Below are 21,177 nucleotides of genomic sequence, written 5' to 3' on the forward strand. Positions count from 1 at the left end.
GCTGGAATGAAAAATTCACGTAATTTCCGCATTCTAACACAACACTCCCTCCGCCATAGACAAATGCATGCACTTGACAATGGACATGAATCTTTGAAGAGGCAAAATGAAATATTGCTCTTGCAGTTGTTTGGGAAATGCATGCATGGGTGTATGTTATTGTGCTAGCTACCTGTAGCTCTGCAGACAGCTGCAGCAGGGTGCCTTCTACAGAAAGATCCTCTAGAAAAGAAGAAGAAGAAAAAGAAAAAGGTACAATCCATTATTTCAGAAGCATCTGTGTCCAGGGCTGATTTGCATGATAATAGGAACATCACAAGACCTCAGCCAAATGTCTCAATTGAAATGATGGAATGCACTTGGTTGCTCCATCTTTTCTCATATATCTTCCCAGATACAACAAGGTGCCCCCCCAAAAAAAAATCACCACCAACTCAATATAGCATAAATAAAGATCGCAATCTACCCTTTGGCAAAAAGCAAATCAAAGATAAGTTGGATAATACATACAGTTCCCTCTTTAATTCATTACAGGAGTTATTCCTGCCAATTGGAATAAAATGGTGACATCATTCATCCTAAATTAAAATTTCAAAGGCCTGCTAGTCTTCTATGCCCCCCATTTAATCAGGGAATTAAAAAAAAATGACCTATTTAAAGATTCATATCCTATGGATATGATGCTGGAGGAGACTCTTGAGGTCCCATGGACTGCAAGAAGATCAAACCTATCCATTCTGAAGGAAATCAGCCCCGAGTGCTCACTGGAAGGACAAATCGTGAAGCTGAGGCTCCAATACTTTGGCCACCTCATGAGAAGAGAAGACTCCCTGGAAAAGACCCTGATGTTGGGAAAGATTGAGGGCACAAGGAGAAGGGGACAACAGAGGATGAGATGGTTGGACAGTGTTCTCGAAGCTACGAACATGAGTCTCACCAAACTGCGGGAGGCAGTGGAAGACAGGAGTGCCTGGCGTGCTCTGGTTCATGGGGTCACGAAGTCGGACACAACTACCGTAAATGACTAAACAACAACAACATCCTATGGACAATGGGTAGAATCTTAGGGAGAGGTGGGGAACACAAATTGAACTCTATATGCTCTAAACTCCCGCTGCATATCATTTCGGCTAAACTCCAGAAAGCTTCTTTAAAGGTCATTATAAGATGGCACTGAACAGCCCTACACCTTCCAAGAGTTAACCATATTCTCTCACCTTTATGCTGGAGAGAATGTAAGCTGAAAGGCACATTTCTCCACAAATGGTGGGAGTGCCCACAGCTTAAAGATTTCTGGACCCAATTTTTTTCCACTGCCATCTGCCACTATGGGGTACAACATCTTGTACCCGATCTTATGTTAGACCTGCTATCAATGGAAAATGATGTTGATCCAAATGTCAAGCATAAAGAGTTGGTATTCTTTCTGATGACATCAGCGAGTAAAATAATTGCTTCCACTGGGGGGGGGACACCCCCTCCCACCAATGAAATTTGGACCCAATATGTGGAATGTGGCACTTGTGGAATATTTAATTTGACTCCATATGCTCTAGAGTTATATTGTATATTAACAATAGTACAGTAATCTCCTTTCCCATCTCAGTCACAGCAGCTACTATGGAGAAATTATCTTAACACTTTAGACTGAAGTATACCCTGTGGATTGAAGTGTACCCTGTGGGTGTGAGCTTGATTTGTAATGCAAAAGATTTTCCAAGTTTGTTTTGATGCCATGTGGATGACTGTACATGAGACTTGATATCTGTACCTGTATTTGTCTTGGAAGACAACACTTTGTGTTGGGTAATTAAAAAAAAACTGTAAAGTTTGTAAAGAAAAAATAACAATAAAACATGTAGTTTATCCCTTAAGCAGCAACAACAAAAATACATACATCCACCTTTCCCCCTTCACCAAAGGAGCTTGTAAGGGGAAAAGAGTATAGAGAACCTCCCCCTATCATCAGAAGCAGTTCCTCCCCAAGCAGCAATGGCAGCGAGGACGCTGAGGAAAGCAGTCAGAAAGTGGGGAGAGAGGGCCATGGCTCTGGCAGCACGGGAGAGCCCCTACGAGAGGAGGGAGGAAGAGAGAGGGGGGAAAGGGGGGAGAAGGAAAACATGGAGCGTAGACCCTTTTCTCCGGTTCCGGAATTACGCAGGAGAAGGAGGGGAAGGAGGTTTGCTGTCCCAAGACTCCTATGTTGGAGGAAGTCAAGGGGCGGTTCAGTGTCGGATTCTGCATCGGACTGAGCAGACATGTTGTACATACCCAGCTCACTGTAAATAGCCTGCACTAAATAAAAACTGTTGAAAGACAAGCATGCGGAGCGTCGTTACTCTGGAGTAGTCACAAGAACCTCTGACAGAGCTGCTCAAAGGGGCTTAGAAAAAGATATGTGTGCGCGCACACACACACACCACTTATAGTTCCTCTTCTTCTCACTGCACCCCCCCCAAATATTCTCCAATGCATCCCTCAACTCGCCACAGCAGATCTTGGGGCCCTGGGTAGGCTGCAGGTGAGGATGAGAGAAAGAAGACCTGTTCTCTGAACAGCCATTCCTGCTACATTGGCTATATAGTCACTCATTGTATTTCTTTGAGGAGTAAGAAAGCTTGGGATGGTGATAATCAGAATAATGGGATGCAGAATAAGTTCTTTATAGATTGTATTCCAAAGGTTGATCGCTGAAGAATTGATGCTTTTGAATTATGGTGCTGGAGGAGACTCTTGAGAGTCCCATGGACCGCAAGAAGATCAAACCTATCCATTCTGAAGGAAATCAGCCCTGAGTGCTCACTGGAAGGACAGATCCTGAAGCTGAGGCTCCAAGACTTTGGCTACCTCATGAGAAGAGAAGACTCCCTGGAAAAGACCCTGACGCTGGGAAAGATGGAGGGCACAAGCAGGCCCGGCTCTAGGTGCACTCTCAGTGGCACAGGGCGCCAGGGCGCCGGGCCGGCAGGGGGGGGGCACTGCACGGCAAGGGTGGGGCGCCGGAGTGATCTCCGCGCCTCAGCGCCAGGGCGCCCGACCTGCTCGAGACGGCCCTGGGCACAAGGACTAAACAACATTCTAAACGTTTATTGTTCTGTGAACTTGGAGAACAGCCTGTCAGGGAGGCTGGCATTGTTTCCGTTATATTGCAGGTGGTGAGAGGGTTGTGGCTGCAAGAAGTGTGGCCTGCTTTAAGCTGAGGGTAAACTGAAATTTGGGGGTTTGGTGTCCCCTGCAAAAAGTTTCCTTTTTATGGTTGCTTGAAGGTGCTCCAAACAACACAAAAGGGAGAGGAAACTGTGAGCCCATTGCCAAGGCAACTGGACTGATGTGTGTAAGCAGTTTCATTATGAAAGCAAAGAGGGGAGATTGGTTGAACTGGTCCACGTGCTCAGATCTCAGGCCATGGCTGTCCTCTTACCTAACTTCAGCTGCGGCAAATTAGGAATCTCCTTCGTGATGAAGGCATAGTACATGTGGAGTCCTCGATACGCCTTGAGGAGCAGGAGGCAAAGGTCTTTGTGCCACTTGTGCGCATGCTGCATGCAGTTTTCAGAGGGCACATAAAAGCTACCCTGCATGAGAAAGGAAGGAAGGAAGGGACAAGAGGAGCAAATTATTGCAACGCTCAATTTTTTTTAGGAAACAATTTTTCTTAAGTTTTCCATTTTAATAATCCAATAAAAAAACACATTAAAACATTCCAAATTACAATACAATAAAAAAGCCAAATATTAATGCCAAATTATATATCTTAGGGTGACTTCCCATGCTCTGAATTTTAGGGACTGCTGATCATCTAATATCACATTGAATTTCTTAATTAGTCAATAAACCATTCCAATGTTGATCCTTCGCTTGCTTTTCATTTATGTTTGCAACCGCTGGTCTGTTCAACTTTCGCCTTCATAGTTCTGTGTGAAATATTTCCCCCTGTTGTTATCCACATTCCAGCAATTCCATTTTCGATTTCTGCTTACAGGAGCCATAATATGCCACATTCCACACAAAAAGACACCATTAGCTCCAGGCAGCCATCCAGAATTCCCCTCTGTAGTCTCGCTCCATCTCCCAACATGCCTTTCGGGGGAGATTTACTAGGTAAAACTAGGTAAAGGTAATGGGACCCCTGACCGTTGGGTCCAGTCGCGGACGACTCTAGGGTTGCGGCACTCATCTCGCTTTATTGGCCAAGGGAGCCGGCGTACAGCTTCCAGGTCATGTGGCCAGCAGGCCCGTCTTAACCACATAGAGCGGCGTGGCGCAAAGGTCCCTCCGCCGCCGCCCCCCAACTCCGCAGAGGAGGGACATGGCATGGGCGGGCCGGGCGCTGAGGGTGGGCCGGGCTGCCTGGTTGTCCTCCGGGGCGCTTGCGCCGCCTCCTCCTGTGCGGAGGCCTCTGCTGGGGGGGGGTGCCGTGCAGTGCCCAGCCTCTTGTCCTCCTCATGCCCCTGACCTGATCTGCCAGGCTGAGGCTGGGACTCGAACCCGTGTCAGGCGGGAGGGAGGCAAGGAGCAGGGTGAGCGGGAGGGCGGCCGGGCTGTCTGGCGGGCGCAGCGTGGCACCTCCTGGCGGCCCTGCGCCCTGGCGCATTGCGCCACCCAGCCTTGCCTTAGGGCCGGCCCTGGTGGCCAGCATGACTAAGCCGCTTCTGGTGAACCAGAGCAGTGCATGGAAACACCATTTACCTTCCCGCCAGAACGGTACCTATTTATCTACTTGCACTGACGTGCTTTCAAACTGCTAGGTTAGCAGGAGCTGGGACTGAGCAACGGGAGCTCACCCCATTGTGGGGATTCGAACCGCTGACCTTCTGATCGGCAAGCCCTAGGCTCTGTGGTTTAGACCACAGCGCCATGCGGTAAAACTGCAAGAGAATATTGGAAGAGAATAAAAAAAGGCTCACCTCCCCCCGTGGCTATAGAATTAATCCATCAATTAATTCCACCAGTATTGCAATGCTAAATTTACAACAGTTCCAGGCTGAGTTGGCTTTAAAAAACCTTCCCTTGGAGAACAGCACCAAGGTCTAGCTAGACCAATATTCTGCATGCCAGGTGTTTCCAAGACTGAGGGTGACTGTGATGACCTCCCTACCGTCTCCCCAACCCTGTAAGCAACAGCAACCCAATAACCCTACTGCCAGGAAACTAGTATAGGGGATCTACTTCACCAAGAAAGCCACTTCTGATGGCTTCTGGAGCATCGTGTCCCTTATCTGTCCTGAACCGGCTGCTAATCGCCATCATTTTGGTGATCCTGCAATAGGAGTGAAACAATCCCTCTCTTTATATCTCAATCATTCATGATTTAATAAAACACCACTATGCTACAGGTAGGTAGCCGTGTTGGTCTGGATCGAAGTAAAATAAAATAAATTCCTTCAGTAGCACCTTAAAGACCAACTAAGTTTTTATTTTGGTATGAGCTTTCGTGTGCATGCACACTCATGCACACGAAAGCTCATACCAAAATAAAAACTTAGTTGGTCTTTAAGGTGCTACTGAAGGAATTTTTTTTATTTTACCACTATGCTAGTCTAAATTAAGACGTTCCCCTACAGCCCAGAGCTGTGTGCACTTGTGTGTACATGAATGTGTCAGTGTATGTCTTACACTGTGTGTCATCTTATGTAGCAATGCGTAAAGAGAGAATTACAGCAAAGACACAATTCCCACATGGCATTTTTTCCCTTCCCTCTCGCTGTATTTATCACACTGCGAAGAGGTGGTATTCCACCCTCGGATTGTTTAGCAAAGCCACGACAGCAACCAAATGCTGTATTTTGTTTCAAAAGTCATCAATTTACAACACCGCCTAATCTTCAAACTTAATGCAGCATGGTTGCAAAACAAGGCAACGTTTTAAAGGATATGTTTGCAGCCTGTCTCAGATCAAAATGCCGTGAAACAAGATAATAAACAACAGAGGAACAGAATGGGGGATGTGTTATTTTACAGCAGTGAAAACGTTGCTTTTCTGAAATCCATCCTCCAGTTTTTTTGAATGCTTTCTGCACCTGTGAAAGACATTTTCATTGTTCTGACTCATTCTCAGGACCCTTCTAGGATTTTTTTAAAAATGCTTTTTTCCACAGGGGGGGTGGTGGTGGTGGTGTTTGGGGCTTTGGTCTTGCATTATCACTGCAAGGTGGCCGAGGACAGTGTCTGTTTTTCTTTCCACTGAATGGGCTGGATTTAGATAACTGGTCCTGCTAGCACACACACACACACACACACACACACACACACACACACACACACGGATTTCCACTAGTGCCTTAGGAACTTCCCCTTCTCCTCCCCCCCCCCAATGTTGTACCCTCTCACCTGCCAAAATGGGCTCTGGGGGTGTAGGGAGTGGGGAAAGGGGGATATGATTCCATTGGGCAAGTAGAAATTCTCACACTAATGGAACATTTGTAACAGTGCAACATCGAATCTCTCCCAATATTTAACCAGCGCTGGTCAGATTCCCTGATTGCCCGCACTTTCTGATCTGAAAAAGTATTATATGAGGCATTGACTTCTGCCATCTCTCTCTCTCTCTCTCTCTCTCCCCCGCCCCCCGGGATTTCGCTCAAGTGTATGAAGCCAGGAAGGCTGTAGGGCACTGGACCAATGATTTGTAGAATCAGTCACCTCAAGAGTAAGCCGAGCCCAGCAAAAAAACAACACGTATCCCCTTCATGAGACTTTCACTGAGATTCTTCTCCCCTTTGATAATTTTTGAATGGGATTTCAGCATAGCACTAGTTGAAAACCTTTTATTCGTTAGCCAAGCTTTCAAATTTGAATTTTGAATTAAAGTGCCATCAAACGCTTTGATTTCAAAGGGCTTTTAATCTTCAGACATCCAGACACTCTCTTTCGCTCTGGGCCAACAAAATTTCCCAGTGCTCATTTCTCCTAATACACAAAATTTTGAAAGCGGCTCCCCATAATAAAAGACACTTTTGTGTGGCATTTTCACTCATGTATGCAATTCTCTGCACATTTCCTCCTCCTCCTCCAATTTATTATTATTATTATTATTATTATTATTATTATTATTATTATTATTATTATTTCTACATATGCTTGGGGTGGAGAGCTAAATCACAAAATTCAGAGACGTGTGAATTTTGAAGGACAGTTGCCCTTCGGTTCACCTATCGTTTTGGGGAGCATGAAACGGGCAGGCTCACATTTGAATGCGAATAGCACTGAATTCACATGCTACCGCTACAATATATACATAAACCTCCTTGAATATTAGCAAGAAAATGTCAGTGTGACATAAATTATTTCAACCTGACATAGAGTGAGTCACAGTCCAGACTGGAATTTCAGGAATCGGTTCAACCGCAAAAGGAGAGATCTGCCAGGAAAGGAGCAGTAACATTTGTATGAGTTTCCATAAGTACATGCGAAGAGCCTGCTGGATCAGGCCAATGGCCCATCTAGTCTCACAGCAGCTATCCAGATGCCTGTGTGAAACCTGCAAGCAGGATTCAAGCGCAAGAGCTCTCTCCCCCCTCCTGTGTCTTCTAGCAACTGGTATTTTGAGCAATACTGTTGTTCTGGAAAATTGCCCCTAAAATGCACAGCCTTTTAGGAAGGACAGACGCAGGTCGGAAGCTCCAAAATTTGCACTAAGTTCAGCTCCGCCGGGAAATGACAGAGACCACACGATGCTGTCAGGAAAAACAAACCGATCCTTTTATTACAGAAAAGAAAGAACTACAGCTGTAGGGTCCCTGCCTCAAAGAATATAGGAAGGAACCCCGGGAAATGGTGCATCTCCCTTTTATACCTTTCTGTCCCCACATGGAAATCCCTGGACTGGGAGAGACGGGAAAGACAAGGAAAATGGGTGCTGATATAATGGCTCTTACCACTGATAGCTTTTTCCTCCTTGAATTTGCCCAATAATAATAATAATAATAATTTATTATTGGCCAAGTACATTTTCCTACATACTTGGAATTTGTTTCGGCTACATTGCAATGTAAACATACACACACTTTCCCACTCACAATACAAATAAGCAAAGACACCCACCCATAATTGACCTCCCCTTCAGCTACACATCTACAAATTTAACAATTTAATGGCACAAGGGGAAAAAAAAACTTTTCCTGTGCCTGGCCGATTTTGTATATGAAGACCTGTAGCAACATCCAGATGGGAGTAAATCTAGCAGATGATGGCAGGGATGTAAAAGATCTGCTGCAATTCTCTATGCTCTCTTCTTAACTCTGGTAGCATAGATTGCCTCTATTGTAGGCAAGCTAGCACCAATTACCCTTTCTGCAATACTTATAGCTCGGAGCCTTTTCTTGTCTGTCTTGGAGGCTGTACCATACCAAGCAGTAATAGAATTACAGAGACAGGTAGGTAGCCGTGTTGGTCTGAGTCGAAACAAAATAAAAAAAAAAATTCCTTCAGTAGCACCTTAAAGACCAACTAAGTTTTTATTTTGGTATGAGCTTTTGTGTGCATGCACACTTCTTCAGATACACTGAAACAGAAGCAGTCAGACCCTTATGTATATTCAGAGGGTGGGGGGTGGGGGTGATGGGAATGGGTGATGGGCTGATAGGAGTGGTAAACCTGTTGATGACTGTTAACGACTGTTATTGACTGCAATTGGTCTAGCGGGGGGGGGGGGAGCAAGGGCTGAGGTGCTAAGGAAAGCTTGATCAGAATTACAGAGAACAGTTTCAATGATGCTTCTGTAAAATTGGATCAACACTTCCTGGGGCAATTTAAATTTCCTTAGTCGACGCAGAAAATACAACTTCTGATGGACCTTTTTAATAATACTATTGATGTCGCTTGACCAATTTAACTTTTGAGAAATTATAGAGCCCAGGAACTTAAAGGACTCTACTACTACAACCATGTTACCAAGGATGGAAATTGGCGGCAGGACTGAAGAGTGCCTTCTGAAATCAATTACCATTTCAACTTTCTTTTGGGCATTTAGTACCAAATTATTTCGAAACAAGATGGTCTACTTCCCTCCTATACACAGATTCATCCTCCTCCTGGATAAGCCCAATAACTGTTGTGTCACCAGCAAATTTCAAGATCTTAACTGATGGATCAGTTGAGGTACAGTCATTTGTGTATAGAGAGAAAAGCAGCGGGGGAAGGACACACCCCTGGGAAGCACCTGTATTGACGGTATTGCTGCTCGATATAATTTTCCCCAACCTCACCTGCTGCCTCCTGTCCGTTAAAAAGCTGTATATCCATCGGCAAACAGGGGCAGGTACATTAAGATGAAGTAATTTAGAAAACAATTTAGATGGGGCAATAGTATTCAAAGCTGAGTTAAAGTCCACAAACAAAACTCACACATAGGTCCACAAGGAATCCAAGTGTTGCAGGATGTATTGCAATGCCATGTTGACCATATCATCTACTGACCTATTAGCTTGATAAGCAAATTGCAAAGGATCCAGCAAAGGGTCAATAGCGTCTTTCAAATAGGCCAACACTAGTCTCTCAAATACTTTCATTACCACAGATGTTAAAGCAACCAGTCTATAATCATTCATCACACTGATGGAAGGTTTCTTAGGTACAGGAATGATGATAGAATGTATAAGGAAGGGACTCTACACAGCTCCAAAGAACGATTAAATATATGTGTGAGAATCGGAGCCAATTGTGCCGCACACACTTTCAAGCAAAGAAGAGTCACACTGTCTGCACCTGCTCCTTTTCACTGAGCCATTCAGAGCAGAGTTACACCCAGACCTCTCCCCCCTCTGCTATTTACAAATTAAGAAATGTACAGCCCTACAAGGAACATGTACACAATTAATACCTTCCCCAATTGTTTCTCATAAAACATGCACAAAGCACCTTGGAACAGCACCATTATAGAATCACAAATGAACTTCCAATGTGTGCATTGCATCATTTTAATTACCAACCTGTCCTGCGTTTATTGATCTACTACTTTTTCTATAATGTGACAGGTCATTACAAGAACGCTATAAAATGACTAGTAACAGAGGAATAAAGTGGTGGTGTTATGTTCAAATGAGGCAAATTACTTACTTCCAACAGAAGCAATTTTGAAAGAGCTATTAAAAGAAAAAAATTAGGAAGAAGTGTCTATTCACAATACCATATTTCAGAGTGTACCCTTCCTTGCTTTCCTTGGGTGTAATGTCCTGAGGAAGGTCTCTCATCAATGCTGTTGACCTCCTCCTCCGCAGGAACACACCCTGAGGATCACAATGCCTTTTAAGACAGACAATTTGGGCAGGTGGCAAAAATATGCTTTCTGTGGAAGAAATCCCCCCAAAAAAAGCTCAGCAACTCTGGGCAATCTCCCCCCCCCATTTTCTTAATTTGGAGTCCCCCAAAATAGGGGGCATCTTATGCACAGGCGAGTGTTATACACGAAAAAATATAGTACTTTCATGTAACACTGCATCACATACACCCCACATAATTTTCCCACTTGTTCCCTCTGAACATTATGATTGTGGCAGGGACATTTCCCCAGCAGTGTTAGTGCTTTCTGCTTAATTAGGAGTTTGGAACACTTTCTCCAGCTAGTAAACAAAATTGGTCTCTTCTCTATGCAAGTGGGGATCATCGCATCACGGCACAGCTTCATTATTTGACAGCTTCTGAAGCAGCAGATTAAAGAGAAGGAGGGAAGCAGGACTGTAATAATTGGTTCTCGCCGGAGCTCCCAGCACTGTATTGCTTTGCAAAAGGAGGCAAATAATGAGTTTTCAATGGTGCTGAAGCCAAAGTTCTGGATAGGGGTGGGGAAGGAAATTCAGTTTGCATTTAAAAGTGAACTACTTAATTCACACCTCCTGAAACTATAGGGGGGACTGAAACACAGCCATGCTTTGGCATTCACATTTCTCGGCATTTCGCAATGCAGATCTTCAGCCAAAATGCATATACAGCAGTACCTCGCCTAGTGTCCACCTTGTCGAGGACCCATTCCGTCGAACGTCCGCAGCAAACCTGGATGTTCCGGAACGGGTTACTTCCGGGTTTGCTGCTCGCGCATGCACAGCAGCATTAAATAATGCTTCGCGCTAGCGTGGCGGCTTTGTCTAGCGTACTTTTCGGCCAGTGACTGGGGCTCCGGAACGGATCCCAGTCGCAAAACGAGGTACTACTGTACTAGAGTAAGGTAACAACAACAACAACAGCAACAACAATTTTATTATTTATACACACTCTGGGCAGTTTAAAATGTGCATAGGCTAGGGAAAATAATACAATGCATCCCTGCATGCTGTTTTCACTAACATATGCATTTCTAGGCACGCTTTACCCCAGTATACACTGGGTGGAGAACTGCCCTGCAAATTTCAGAGAATTGCGAGTTTTCAAAGGATGGTTGTGTTTTGGTTCAGGTATCATTTCAGAGTGGGCACCAAATTGGTCGGTTTGCCTTTAGGTGGAAACTGGATGGGATGTCTTTCCAAATCCAAGTCCTCGCACAGTGCCGGAACCACAATGGTTAGGGTAGCATTGTTCCAAAGCAGAGTTTCCCAAACTCAGGCCTCCAGCTGTTTTTAGACCAGGCGTTCCCAACAAAATTTTCTCGAGGACCCCTCATCGAGCCGCTATTGTGACAAGGACCCCCATTAATTCCTAATCCTAAAATTAAAAAGTGAGAGCCAAATTAAGAGTCTTTTTATATTTTATATTTATACTTTTTTTACAGTTACAACAGAGTACTCCATCAGTATACAGTTAGTTTTAATTTTCAGTTCTTAATGAGATGAACCACTTTTTAACCAACGGTCCATTTTCAACTACGCGAACTGTAGCTTCCGCGAAAAACAACGCTTTGTTTACAAACACTACTGTTTTGCAAAGAGGCAGCACGCGCCAGGGAGGGGAATGGAGAAGACAGGGTACCTGCGCAGTAGTGCACAAATGAAGCCGACGCGCGCAAAGCATCTTGGGGAGGTGAGCGTTAGTAGAATACGCACGCTGCCTCTTTGCAAAACAGTAGTGTTTGTAAAGCGCCACCTAACGGCATACAGCAGAACTACTGCCTCTATCTAATTCTAGTTTTGCGCTAGACTCTGCTCATGCAGGAAGCGGCCAAAACAAAAAATCTGTTATCATATGAAATATATTTAATATTTTTTTTTATTCTAATAGCATCTTGCGGACCCCTCTGGCATAGCTCGCGGACCCCTGGGGGTCCCCGGACCACCTGTTGGGAACCACTGTTTTAGACTATAGCTCCCATCATCCCTGACCACTGGTCCTGCTGTCTAGGGATGATGAGAGTTGTAGTCCAACAACAGCTGGAGACCCAGGTTTGGGAAACCTTGTCCCAGAGGCATGGCTGGTGGGAAAAGGTCACAACCCAAATGGAGATCGTCAAGAAGATGGACGCATTCCTGAAGATAATTCTGGAACTCATAGTCTCAGTCCCTTCCACTGCAAGAAAGGATGTGCTAATGAAAAGCTAGATCATGTAAATAAATAATAATAATAATAATAATAATAATAATAATAATAATAATAATAATAATGGCTGGTTTCCCCAGCCACTCTGGGCGGCTTTCAACAGAAAAATGAAATAAAATAATCGATTAAACATTAAAAGCCTCCCTAAACAGGGCTGCCTTCAGATGTCTTCTAAAAATCTGGTAGCTGTTTTTCTCTTTGACATCTGATGGGAGGGCGTTCCACAGGGTGGGCGCCACCACTGAGACCGAGAAGGCCCTCTGCCTGGTTCCCTGCAACTTGGCTTCTCGCAACGAGGGAACCGCCAGAAGGCTCTCGGTGCTGGACCGCAGCGTCCGGGCAGAACGATGGGGGTGGAGACGCTCCTTCAGGTATACTGGACCGAGGCCATTTAGGGCTTTAAAGGTCAGCACCAATACTTTGAACTGTGCTCGGAAACGTACTGGGAGCCAATGTAGATCTTTCAAGACTGGTGTTATGTGGTCTCGGCGGCCGCTCCTAGTCACCAGTCTAGCTGCCGCATTCTGGATTAGTTGTAGTTTCCGGGTCACCTTCAAAGGTAGCCCCATGTAGAGCGCATTGCAGTAATCCAAGCGGGAGATAACCAGAGCATGCACCACTCTGGCGAAGCAGTCCGCAGTCAGGTAGGGTCTCAGCCTGCGTACCAGATGGAGCTGATAGACAGCTGCCCTGGACACAGAATTGACCTGCGCCTCCATGGACAGCTGTGAGTCCAAAATGACTCCCAGGATGTGCACCTGGTCCTTCAGGGGCACAGTTACCCCATTCAGGACCAGGGAGTCCTCCACACCTGCCCGCCTCCTGTCCCCCACAAATAGTACTTCTGTCTTGTCAGGATTCAACCTCAATCTGTTAGCCGCCATCCATCCTCCAACCATCTCCAGGCACTCACACAGTGTACCACTGCTTCTCCCATTTGTCCCAGTTAAGCCGGGGGGGGGGGGGGCAGGGCACGGTTGGTGCTGACAAAGGTCACAGCAGGTTCACCGAGTACCCACAAGTATTTTGTACATGTTGTCATGGAGTGTACACATAATATTAATCTTTTATTCACGCTCACTTAGAGTACCCTACAGTGGTACCTTGGTTCTCAAACGCCTTGGTACTCAAACAACTTGGAACCCAAACACTTCAAACCCGGAAGTAAGCATTCCGGTTTGCAAAAGTTTTCGGAAGCTGAACGTGCTCCGTTTTGAGTGTCACACTGAGCTCTGTCTGTTTTTGCTATTTGTTTTGCATTTTTGTTTTTGCAGCTCTTTTTGTTTTGTTTTTGTGACTGTGTGGAACCCAGTTCAGCTACTGATCAATTGTGTGACTGCAGTACGTTGTTTATTGCTTTCATTTAATGGATCAATGGTCTCGTTAGAGAGTAAAGTTCATGTTAAGTTGCTGTTTTAGGGGTTGTTTTTCAAAGTCTGGAATGGATTAATCCATTTTGCATTACTTCCTATGGGAAAGCGTGTCTTGGTTTTGGAACACTTTGGTTTTGGAATGGACTTCCAGAACGGATAAAGTTTGAGAACCAAGGTACCACTGTATTAGGAATAAGAACCGGGATATTTGTGCCTCCCTTAAATGCCAGCATTCAAGAAGGCAAAACAACGAACAGAAATGGAGGCAGATTTGCTCATCCCAAAGGGTGCATCCTGATGCTGTTCGGTCACATAACCTGTGCTGTGAATTCACACTCCGCAGCATCCATTGTTGGGTGAGACAGCGAGGTTGAAGCTACCTCCCTAGAGCCACAGATTCAGCTCAGGTGTCAATTCTTGCAAAGAGCTGCAACTCTCAGAAGACATTTTCACATATCTTCCTGCAAAAGATCCATGAGGGACAGAGCATTCTGTCAGGCTACGAAACAATGTCCACCCACTGTATCCACTCCAGAGACCCTCTTGACATCCGGAGGAGAGCAGCGCTATGCAATCAAGCCAGCTGCGCAACCTTTCACGTCACACTGTTTTGCCTTGGAAAAGGAGGGGAAATGAAAACAATGGCTGCAGAAGATGAGTAAATGTGCAGAGGATGAGAAGAGTAAACTCATACAAAGTGTCAAGCAATCGCCAGAGAGGAAATACCACCCTGTCACCTGATAGTGATCAATGACTCCAACCTTTCCAGCTTTATTTGCTTTACAGTCAATCTGACATTTCTTCACGGACGCCTTTATTGGTTTCTTTCAATCTAGAAGACAGCTGTGGCTTCCAGCCTCAACTCCAATGAATCACAAGCAATTGTGTGGGAAGGGATTGTCTCCGCCAATCTCCTGGTCTCCTGTCAGATGCGCCGTCCCTTAAAATGCCCTGAATGGGATTACTGCACTGGTGATCAACTTCTGATCACGGCAAGGTCAAGGTTCTTGTGCAAATTCACAAAGCCTGGGACAACTTGGGCTGATTCCTTATGCTCCACCTGAGGTCTTCTGGTAGGGCACTGGTGATGGTCCCACAGATGGCCCTGAGGCTGGCCTTTACCAGGGGCCAAGCCTTCAGTGTGGTAGCCCCTGTCCTGTGGAACTCCTTGACACTAGAGGTTATCTCTGCTCATTTTTAAACATGTAAAACAGATGCTCTACCACTGAGTTCTGGTCCTTTGCCTATGCAGCATTCACAGTTACTTCACCCTCCTCCTTTTTAAAGCTGTGATTACAAATATCCAAAGTGCAGCCTGGTGTCAGGGAGCTGACAAGGAAAGCAAGTTGTTCGCAGATCAGAGAAAGACAGAGAAATGCCGGTTAATTTACATTTCATAGAATCATAGAATCACAGAGTTGGAAGAGACCAGAAGGGCCATCCCAGTCCAACCCCCTGCCAAGCAGGAAACACCATCAAACCATTCCTGACATATGGCCGTCAAGCCTCCACTTAAAGACCTCCAAAGAAGGAGACTCCACCACACTCCTTGGCAGCAAATTCCACTGCCGAACAGCTCTTACTGTCAGGAAATTCTTCCTAATGTTGAGGTGGAATCTTCTTTCTTGTAGTTTGAATCCATTGCTCCATGTCCGCTTCTCTGGAGCAGCAGAAAACAACCTTTCCCCCTTCTCTATATGACATCCTTCTATATATTTGAACATGGCTATCATATCACCCCTTAACCTTCTCTTCTCCAGGCTAAACATACCCAGCTCCCTAAGCCGTTCCTCATAAGGCACCGTTTCCAGGCCTTTGACCATTTTGGTTGCCCTCTTCTGGACACGTTCCAGCTTGTCAGTATCCTTCTTGAACTGTGGTGCCCAGAACTGGACACAGGTGAGGTCTGACCAGAGCGGAATACAGTAGTACTATTACTTCCCTTGATCTAAATCAGGCATCCCCAAACTGCGACCCTCCAGATGTTTTGGCCTACAACTCCAATGATCCCTAGCTAACAGGACCAGTGGTCAGGGATGATGGGAATTGTAGTCCAAAACATCTGGAGGGCCGAAGTTTGGAGATGCCTTATCTAGATGTTATACTCCTATTCATGCAGCCCAGAATTGGATTGGCTTTTTTAGCTGCTGCATCACACTGTTAACTCATGTCAGGTTTGTGGTCTACCAAGACTGCTAGATCCTTTTCACATGTACTGCTCTCAAGCCAGGTGTCACCCTTCCTGTATTTGTGCCTTTCGTTTTTATTTTTATTTGCCCAAGTGTAGTACTTTACATTTCATTTAGTTTCTTGATTAAGGAAGCAGAACACAGAACACATGGAGACTTCAAAGGTTGTTCCTTTTTTTTTTAAACATAATTTTTATTAATTTTACAAATTACAAAAAAGAAAAACGGTACATACATAAACACCTTTTCCACCTCCTTCCCACCCCCCTCCATGGATCCTCCCCTGCCACCGAAGTAACCCATGTGGATGAACGGTCAGAGATGGTCCATTTTATGCTTGGATTTCTGTCCTCCTCCCCCTCCCCTGTCCCCAAAGCCCCCCCCCCTGCCACCAGGGAGCTCCAGTAAACCAGGGCAGTACGCAGGAGGTCATCCATCCAACCATCTATTATCATACCAGAGAAAAAACACAAAAAATAAAAAAGAGAAAAAATAGCAAAAAAGAAAAAAGACAAAAAAAATTCATCGTAACTGTTAAATTCATAATTATTGAACCATATTTTGTGGGCTTCCCCGCCCTCCCCCCTTTCCCGGTTTTCATCTCTTTTTTTCATCTTCAACAGTTTCATAGTTTCATAAACTAAATATTATCATTTTTATCATTTTTATCATCTTCAACAATTCCTTATCATCTTATCTTTATCATCTTCAATTTCTTATTTTATAAAAATACACCTTTGTACCTTATACAACTTATAAATTGATTATTATCATTTTCATCTAATATCTAAATCACTGAAAAATCAAACTCCCATTTTATTTTCCCATGCCTAATTTTTAACCCCTCTATACGCCTCCAGATTTTTACATTTTTCCAACATCATTTCACTTTTAAAACTATATCTATTCCCAATTTAACCTTACATCCCCGATTACCGGCTCCACCCCCCCCCCAATCCTGCAAATTCCATAATCTGCAGACCAGTTATAAACCTGTTAATCCGTCCTTATAATCATAACTTGACTTTCCCTTCACCCCACCCCCTGTTTACAATCTTTTGCCATCCAGGCCAACAAACAAGGCCCCTGGGTTTCTTCTCTTCTCAGCATATTTCTTCTCTCTTTCTGAAGTTCCAATAATAACAGTCGTGCCCCCCTCAAAGGAAAGGCACTCCATCCAAGTTTTTGTAGAGTAAAGTCATCATTTTTTCCATGGTGGGCTTCCTTTTGTGTTGATTCATCACAATCCTCATCTTCATCTTTTCCTTCTAAATCACAGTCACCATCATTGTCATTCTCACATTCATCTTCTTCAGTTTCAAAAAGATCATATTCTGCCGTCACCATCTGAAATTGTTGTTGTAACTCTTGCCGCTGTGTTTCCTCTTGACATAGTTCTATTCTTGTTTCCCACATTAAGGTCAAAACAGACCGCTGGAACTCAGGCGAAAACCTGTTTGTTGACATAGTTCAATCCTGCCAAGGCCAGAACTTGTCACATGGGGTGGAATATGACGCAGTTTAATTTCTCGACTCCATTTTAACAAGCTGGCTGCATTCTTCAAGTCTTATTACAAATAAAGTTCGAACTCACATTTCACAAGCATTTAAACCAAGAGAAAATTTCCGCAAAGTCCAAAAATACAAATTGAAATAAAAATTCAACTTATAAATCCTCAGTCTTATTAAAAATAAAGTTCGAACTCACATTTCTCAAGCATTCAAACCAAAAAAAAAAATTCCACAAAGTCCAGAAATACAAATTGCAATAAAAATTTGACTTATAAATCCTGATCAACTCACTGGGTTGTCTGGGCTGCCGGCTCCCGAGGAAAAGAAAGGTTTTTCTTAGTCTTTACCTCTTGCTGCAGGGCACTCACAGCCACAGTCTCTCTCCCCCTTTACCCTGCATTTAGGGGGGATTCTCTTTGATGCCTTTGAGTGATCCTTTTGAATTGAAATCTTCTATTTACGGCTTCGGGTTTCTATTTACTGTCTCTTTTATTGCCGTGGGGGGGGGTGGCTTCCTCTTTTCTCCCCTCTCTCCCAGATCCAAATTGTATTATAATCCAAATCGTGAGGTTACTTACAGTCCAATTCTTTAATTTCTTCTTTGGAAGAATCCAGCGCTCCCCGTCTCCGGCTTGGAGCTTCCCTTCGCTAGAGCAACGATGGCGCTCAAAATGGCCCCCGCGACTTCAACCCTTCTCGCCCCGGTGCACTTACTAGCGCTGCCAGGGGGTCTGGGGAGTCCGGATTTGGGGCTCCGCTGAGCAATTCGCCCCCGGGACGCTCGACCCGAGGTTCTATGGGGCGCAGCGTTGCTCCCGCTGCCCTCCCCCCCTCTAGCGAAGGCGGGCTGTCTCGGAGCGAGACAAAACCCCGCCGATCGACGTTGGCGCTGAACCGGAAGCCGACTTCAAAGGTTGTTCCTGTCTAGAAGAAGCAGTTGCCCAGACTGGCTTGTACCTCCTCCTTCATTCCCTATCCCTCTGTATCAGGACTCTCCCTCTGTCTACAGTGAACCTCAATGACCCTCTCTGTTTCTGCCTGGCTCTCTGTCCAATAATATGCAATGCACACCTTGTTCTGGGAGGTTGTCTTGCAGGTTATCAGTAGAGAAGCTGTCAGAGTGGTTCTGTGGTAGAAAGGCCAAGTCTGATTCCTGTCTCTGCTGGGGCAGCTGCCTCTTTCCTCCTCTTCATCATCCTTCAAGCTCCCAGCCTCCAGTTCTTCCCAACTCTTACCCTCCTCTGCGTGTGTGTGTGTGTGTGTGAGACCGACTTCCCGCCACCAGAATCCAGGATCCAAATCTTCTCCTACTATGCTTTCTCTGGATTGCTCTTGGTCTGGCAACTTCCACGTCTCCTCCTCAGCCATTCCCTGGCATCTGGCAATCCTAGGTGGGTTGAACACATGGTCTGTATTTTGATAGTGGTTGCAATCTACACTTTGCTGCTTGGGAAACACAAGTAGAGGGAAATGTTCTCTTCTCCCTCCATCTGCCTTTTGAACCAGCAATCACAAGTATTCCAAACTTTTGTTCGGCAAGTTGCTTTAAAAAGCAAACAGCTCTCATTTGCTGCAATTCACTGCTGTGCATCAAAGAACGTTTGGGTAACTGGGGGGAGATTAGCATAAATATCCCATTCTCTCCTTGATTTTTGCTTCCTTGCTCCTGTAGGCACCTCCTGTATTATTCATAGTTCACCCTCCAGCCTTGAAGCAATTTACAGGCAAGGACAATGAAATTTTATGAATCGGGGAGCGGTTTGCCATTATTTGGTAGGTCATTATGCTGTGCTAGAGACACTATGCCTCTGGATTCTGGGATTCGCAAATGGGAAGAGTATTGGTGCACTCAAATCCTGTTTGTGGGCTTCCTATAGGCTTGGGAATAGGATACTGAATGAGGCAGACATTTGACCTAATCCAGAAGGACTCTTTTCTCCCTGTGTTTCATTTCTACCTAGACCATATTTCCAGGGTGGTTTGACATTGCAGTCAACATCTGGTAGGGCAAATGGGAATAGAAAATATACTGTTTATGCAACCCCTTCAACAATTCTATTTGGAAACACTTGATTTCTTTCAGTATTTGGCTCTCTCTCTCTTTTTCTTTTTCTTTTTTTTGCTGTTCCCCACTGACATCACGGACCCACTGGCAGTGACCCACCTCTCCTCTAGGGAGCAAGGCCCGAGCCAAGAAGGGGAACAAACTGGACAAGACAACATTCTGGGATTATACAAAAAAATTGGCTACAACTTTATTGATTCCAGGTGTAGGTTGGATGTGGTTTAGGCATTGGGTGTATATCCCACACAGTACTCCCCTTGTGGAGGGCTGTTGCATGACAGGGTCAAGCCCAGGATTAGTGGGTCACCTGCAAGCTGCAGGTCTACCCTTCCAAGTCGCTGAAGGAAGCTCTATGGCCCATCTGCCACACACCTTGGCTTTGGGATAGAAACCTCCTACTAGACCCCTCTAACGAGGTACCCTGTTATTGCACAATTCTATGGTGGGGGGCGATGCACCACTTCAACCACTGCATGTTGTTGGATAAGAAGGATTCCACACAATGCCTTATCTGCCAAAGTTGTGACTATTGCTATGGGGAAAGCGAAACCTCCAAACGGGGCCAATCTGTTTGGAGGAGAAATTCTTTCCTGGCTCTGAAAACGGCAACCATTATTGAACCACAGTAAAGCCGACGAGCACAAAGTGGGGGGGGGGTTGGGGGGGAGGTTACCATACATAAAGCCACAGTGTCATTGAATGGGGGCTGGTGTAGATAGGGTTGTTCTTCGGCCTACAGTGGCCCCTGGGGTCAGCTGCAGCCAGCCTTTAGTGCCTCCTCCAGCCCCTCCCTCCTGGCCCAGCCGGATTGGCCAGGATTCAAATCAACCCGATGGTGGGACTGCTCACCAATCTCCAGTGGCCAGCCTGAGAATTCTCCACAACAGGCCAGCTAGGCCTGATATTGCTCTGGTGGGGGGGGGGGGTGAGCCTGGCATGACAGGCTGCAACCGCCGCCCACCCCGTGACCAATATTTTTCAGTGTTTCATGCTGATATGTAATGAAGTCCCTCTAATGAGATTTTCCTTCTGAGCAGGCATGAGAAGGCTGTGCATTTAGTGGCCCCAGGGAGAATATTGGGCTGTTAGTTTCTGAGCCAGAAATCTTCATCTCTTCTTGGCTGATGGACCTCCCTGGGCATACCTGAGGAGGACTAAAGAACCGACAATCTACAGTACTCTGGAGTTTTGGAGGAACAAAATTGATCAATTCCTACCTGACCTAAAAGTTATTAAAGCTGAACTTTTTGGTTCTGATCAAAGAAAGAGTTAAAAGCATTTCATATCTACACCCACCCACCCCTGGAATTCTAATCATTCTAATTCAGAATGTGGTCTATGTACAATTGCACATATAATGCACGTGCCTAAGCTCTTAACTTAGTAGAGTTAATGGCTGTTAATAACCTTGCTAGACACATTATTTAAAATTCTACCTCACTGTTTGTTTTTGTGGCATTATTGCATTGCTTTCAGAAAGGGGGGAGGTGTTCCTCACTTTCTCTTTTAAAGGTAAAGGGACCCCTGACAGTTAGGTCCAGTCATGGATGACTCTGGGGTTGCAGCGCTCATCTCG

General features: G+C 45.2%; 1 protein-coding gene across 2 annotated transcripts in view; it reads right to left on the minus strand.

Moving 5' to 3' along the window:
* Positions 1-21,177, minus strand: part of FAM135B (family with sequence similarity 135 member B) — a 114,431-nt gene that overhangs the window by 32,449 nt on the left and 60,805 nt on the right. For both annotated transcript variants that reach the window (XM_035125308.3, XM_088675998.1), the window contains exons 8-9: positions 3,422-3,575; positions 173-222 (exon numbers count right to left, since the gene is read on the minus strand). In XM_035125308.3, coding sequence (XP_034981199.3) covers positions 173-222; positions 3,422-3,575 — 204 coding nt within the window. The remainder of the gene's footprint in view (positions 1-172; positions 223-3,421; positions 3,576-21,177) is intronic.

The sequence above is a fragment of the Zootoca vivipara genome, chromosome 8, assembly GCF_965207765.1.
Source record: "Zootoca vivipara chromosome 8, rZooViv2.hap1.1, whole genome shotgun sequence".
Lineage (NCBI taxonomy): Eukaryota > Metazoa > Chordata > Lepidosauria > Squamata > Lacertidae > Zootoca > Zootoca vivipara.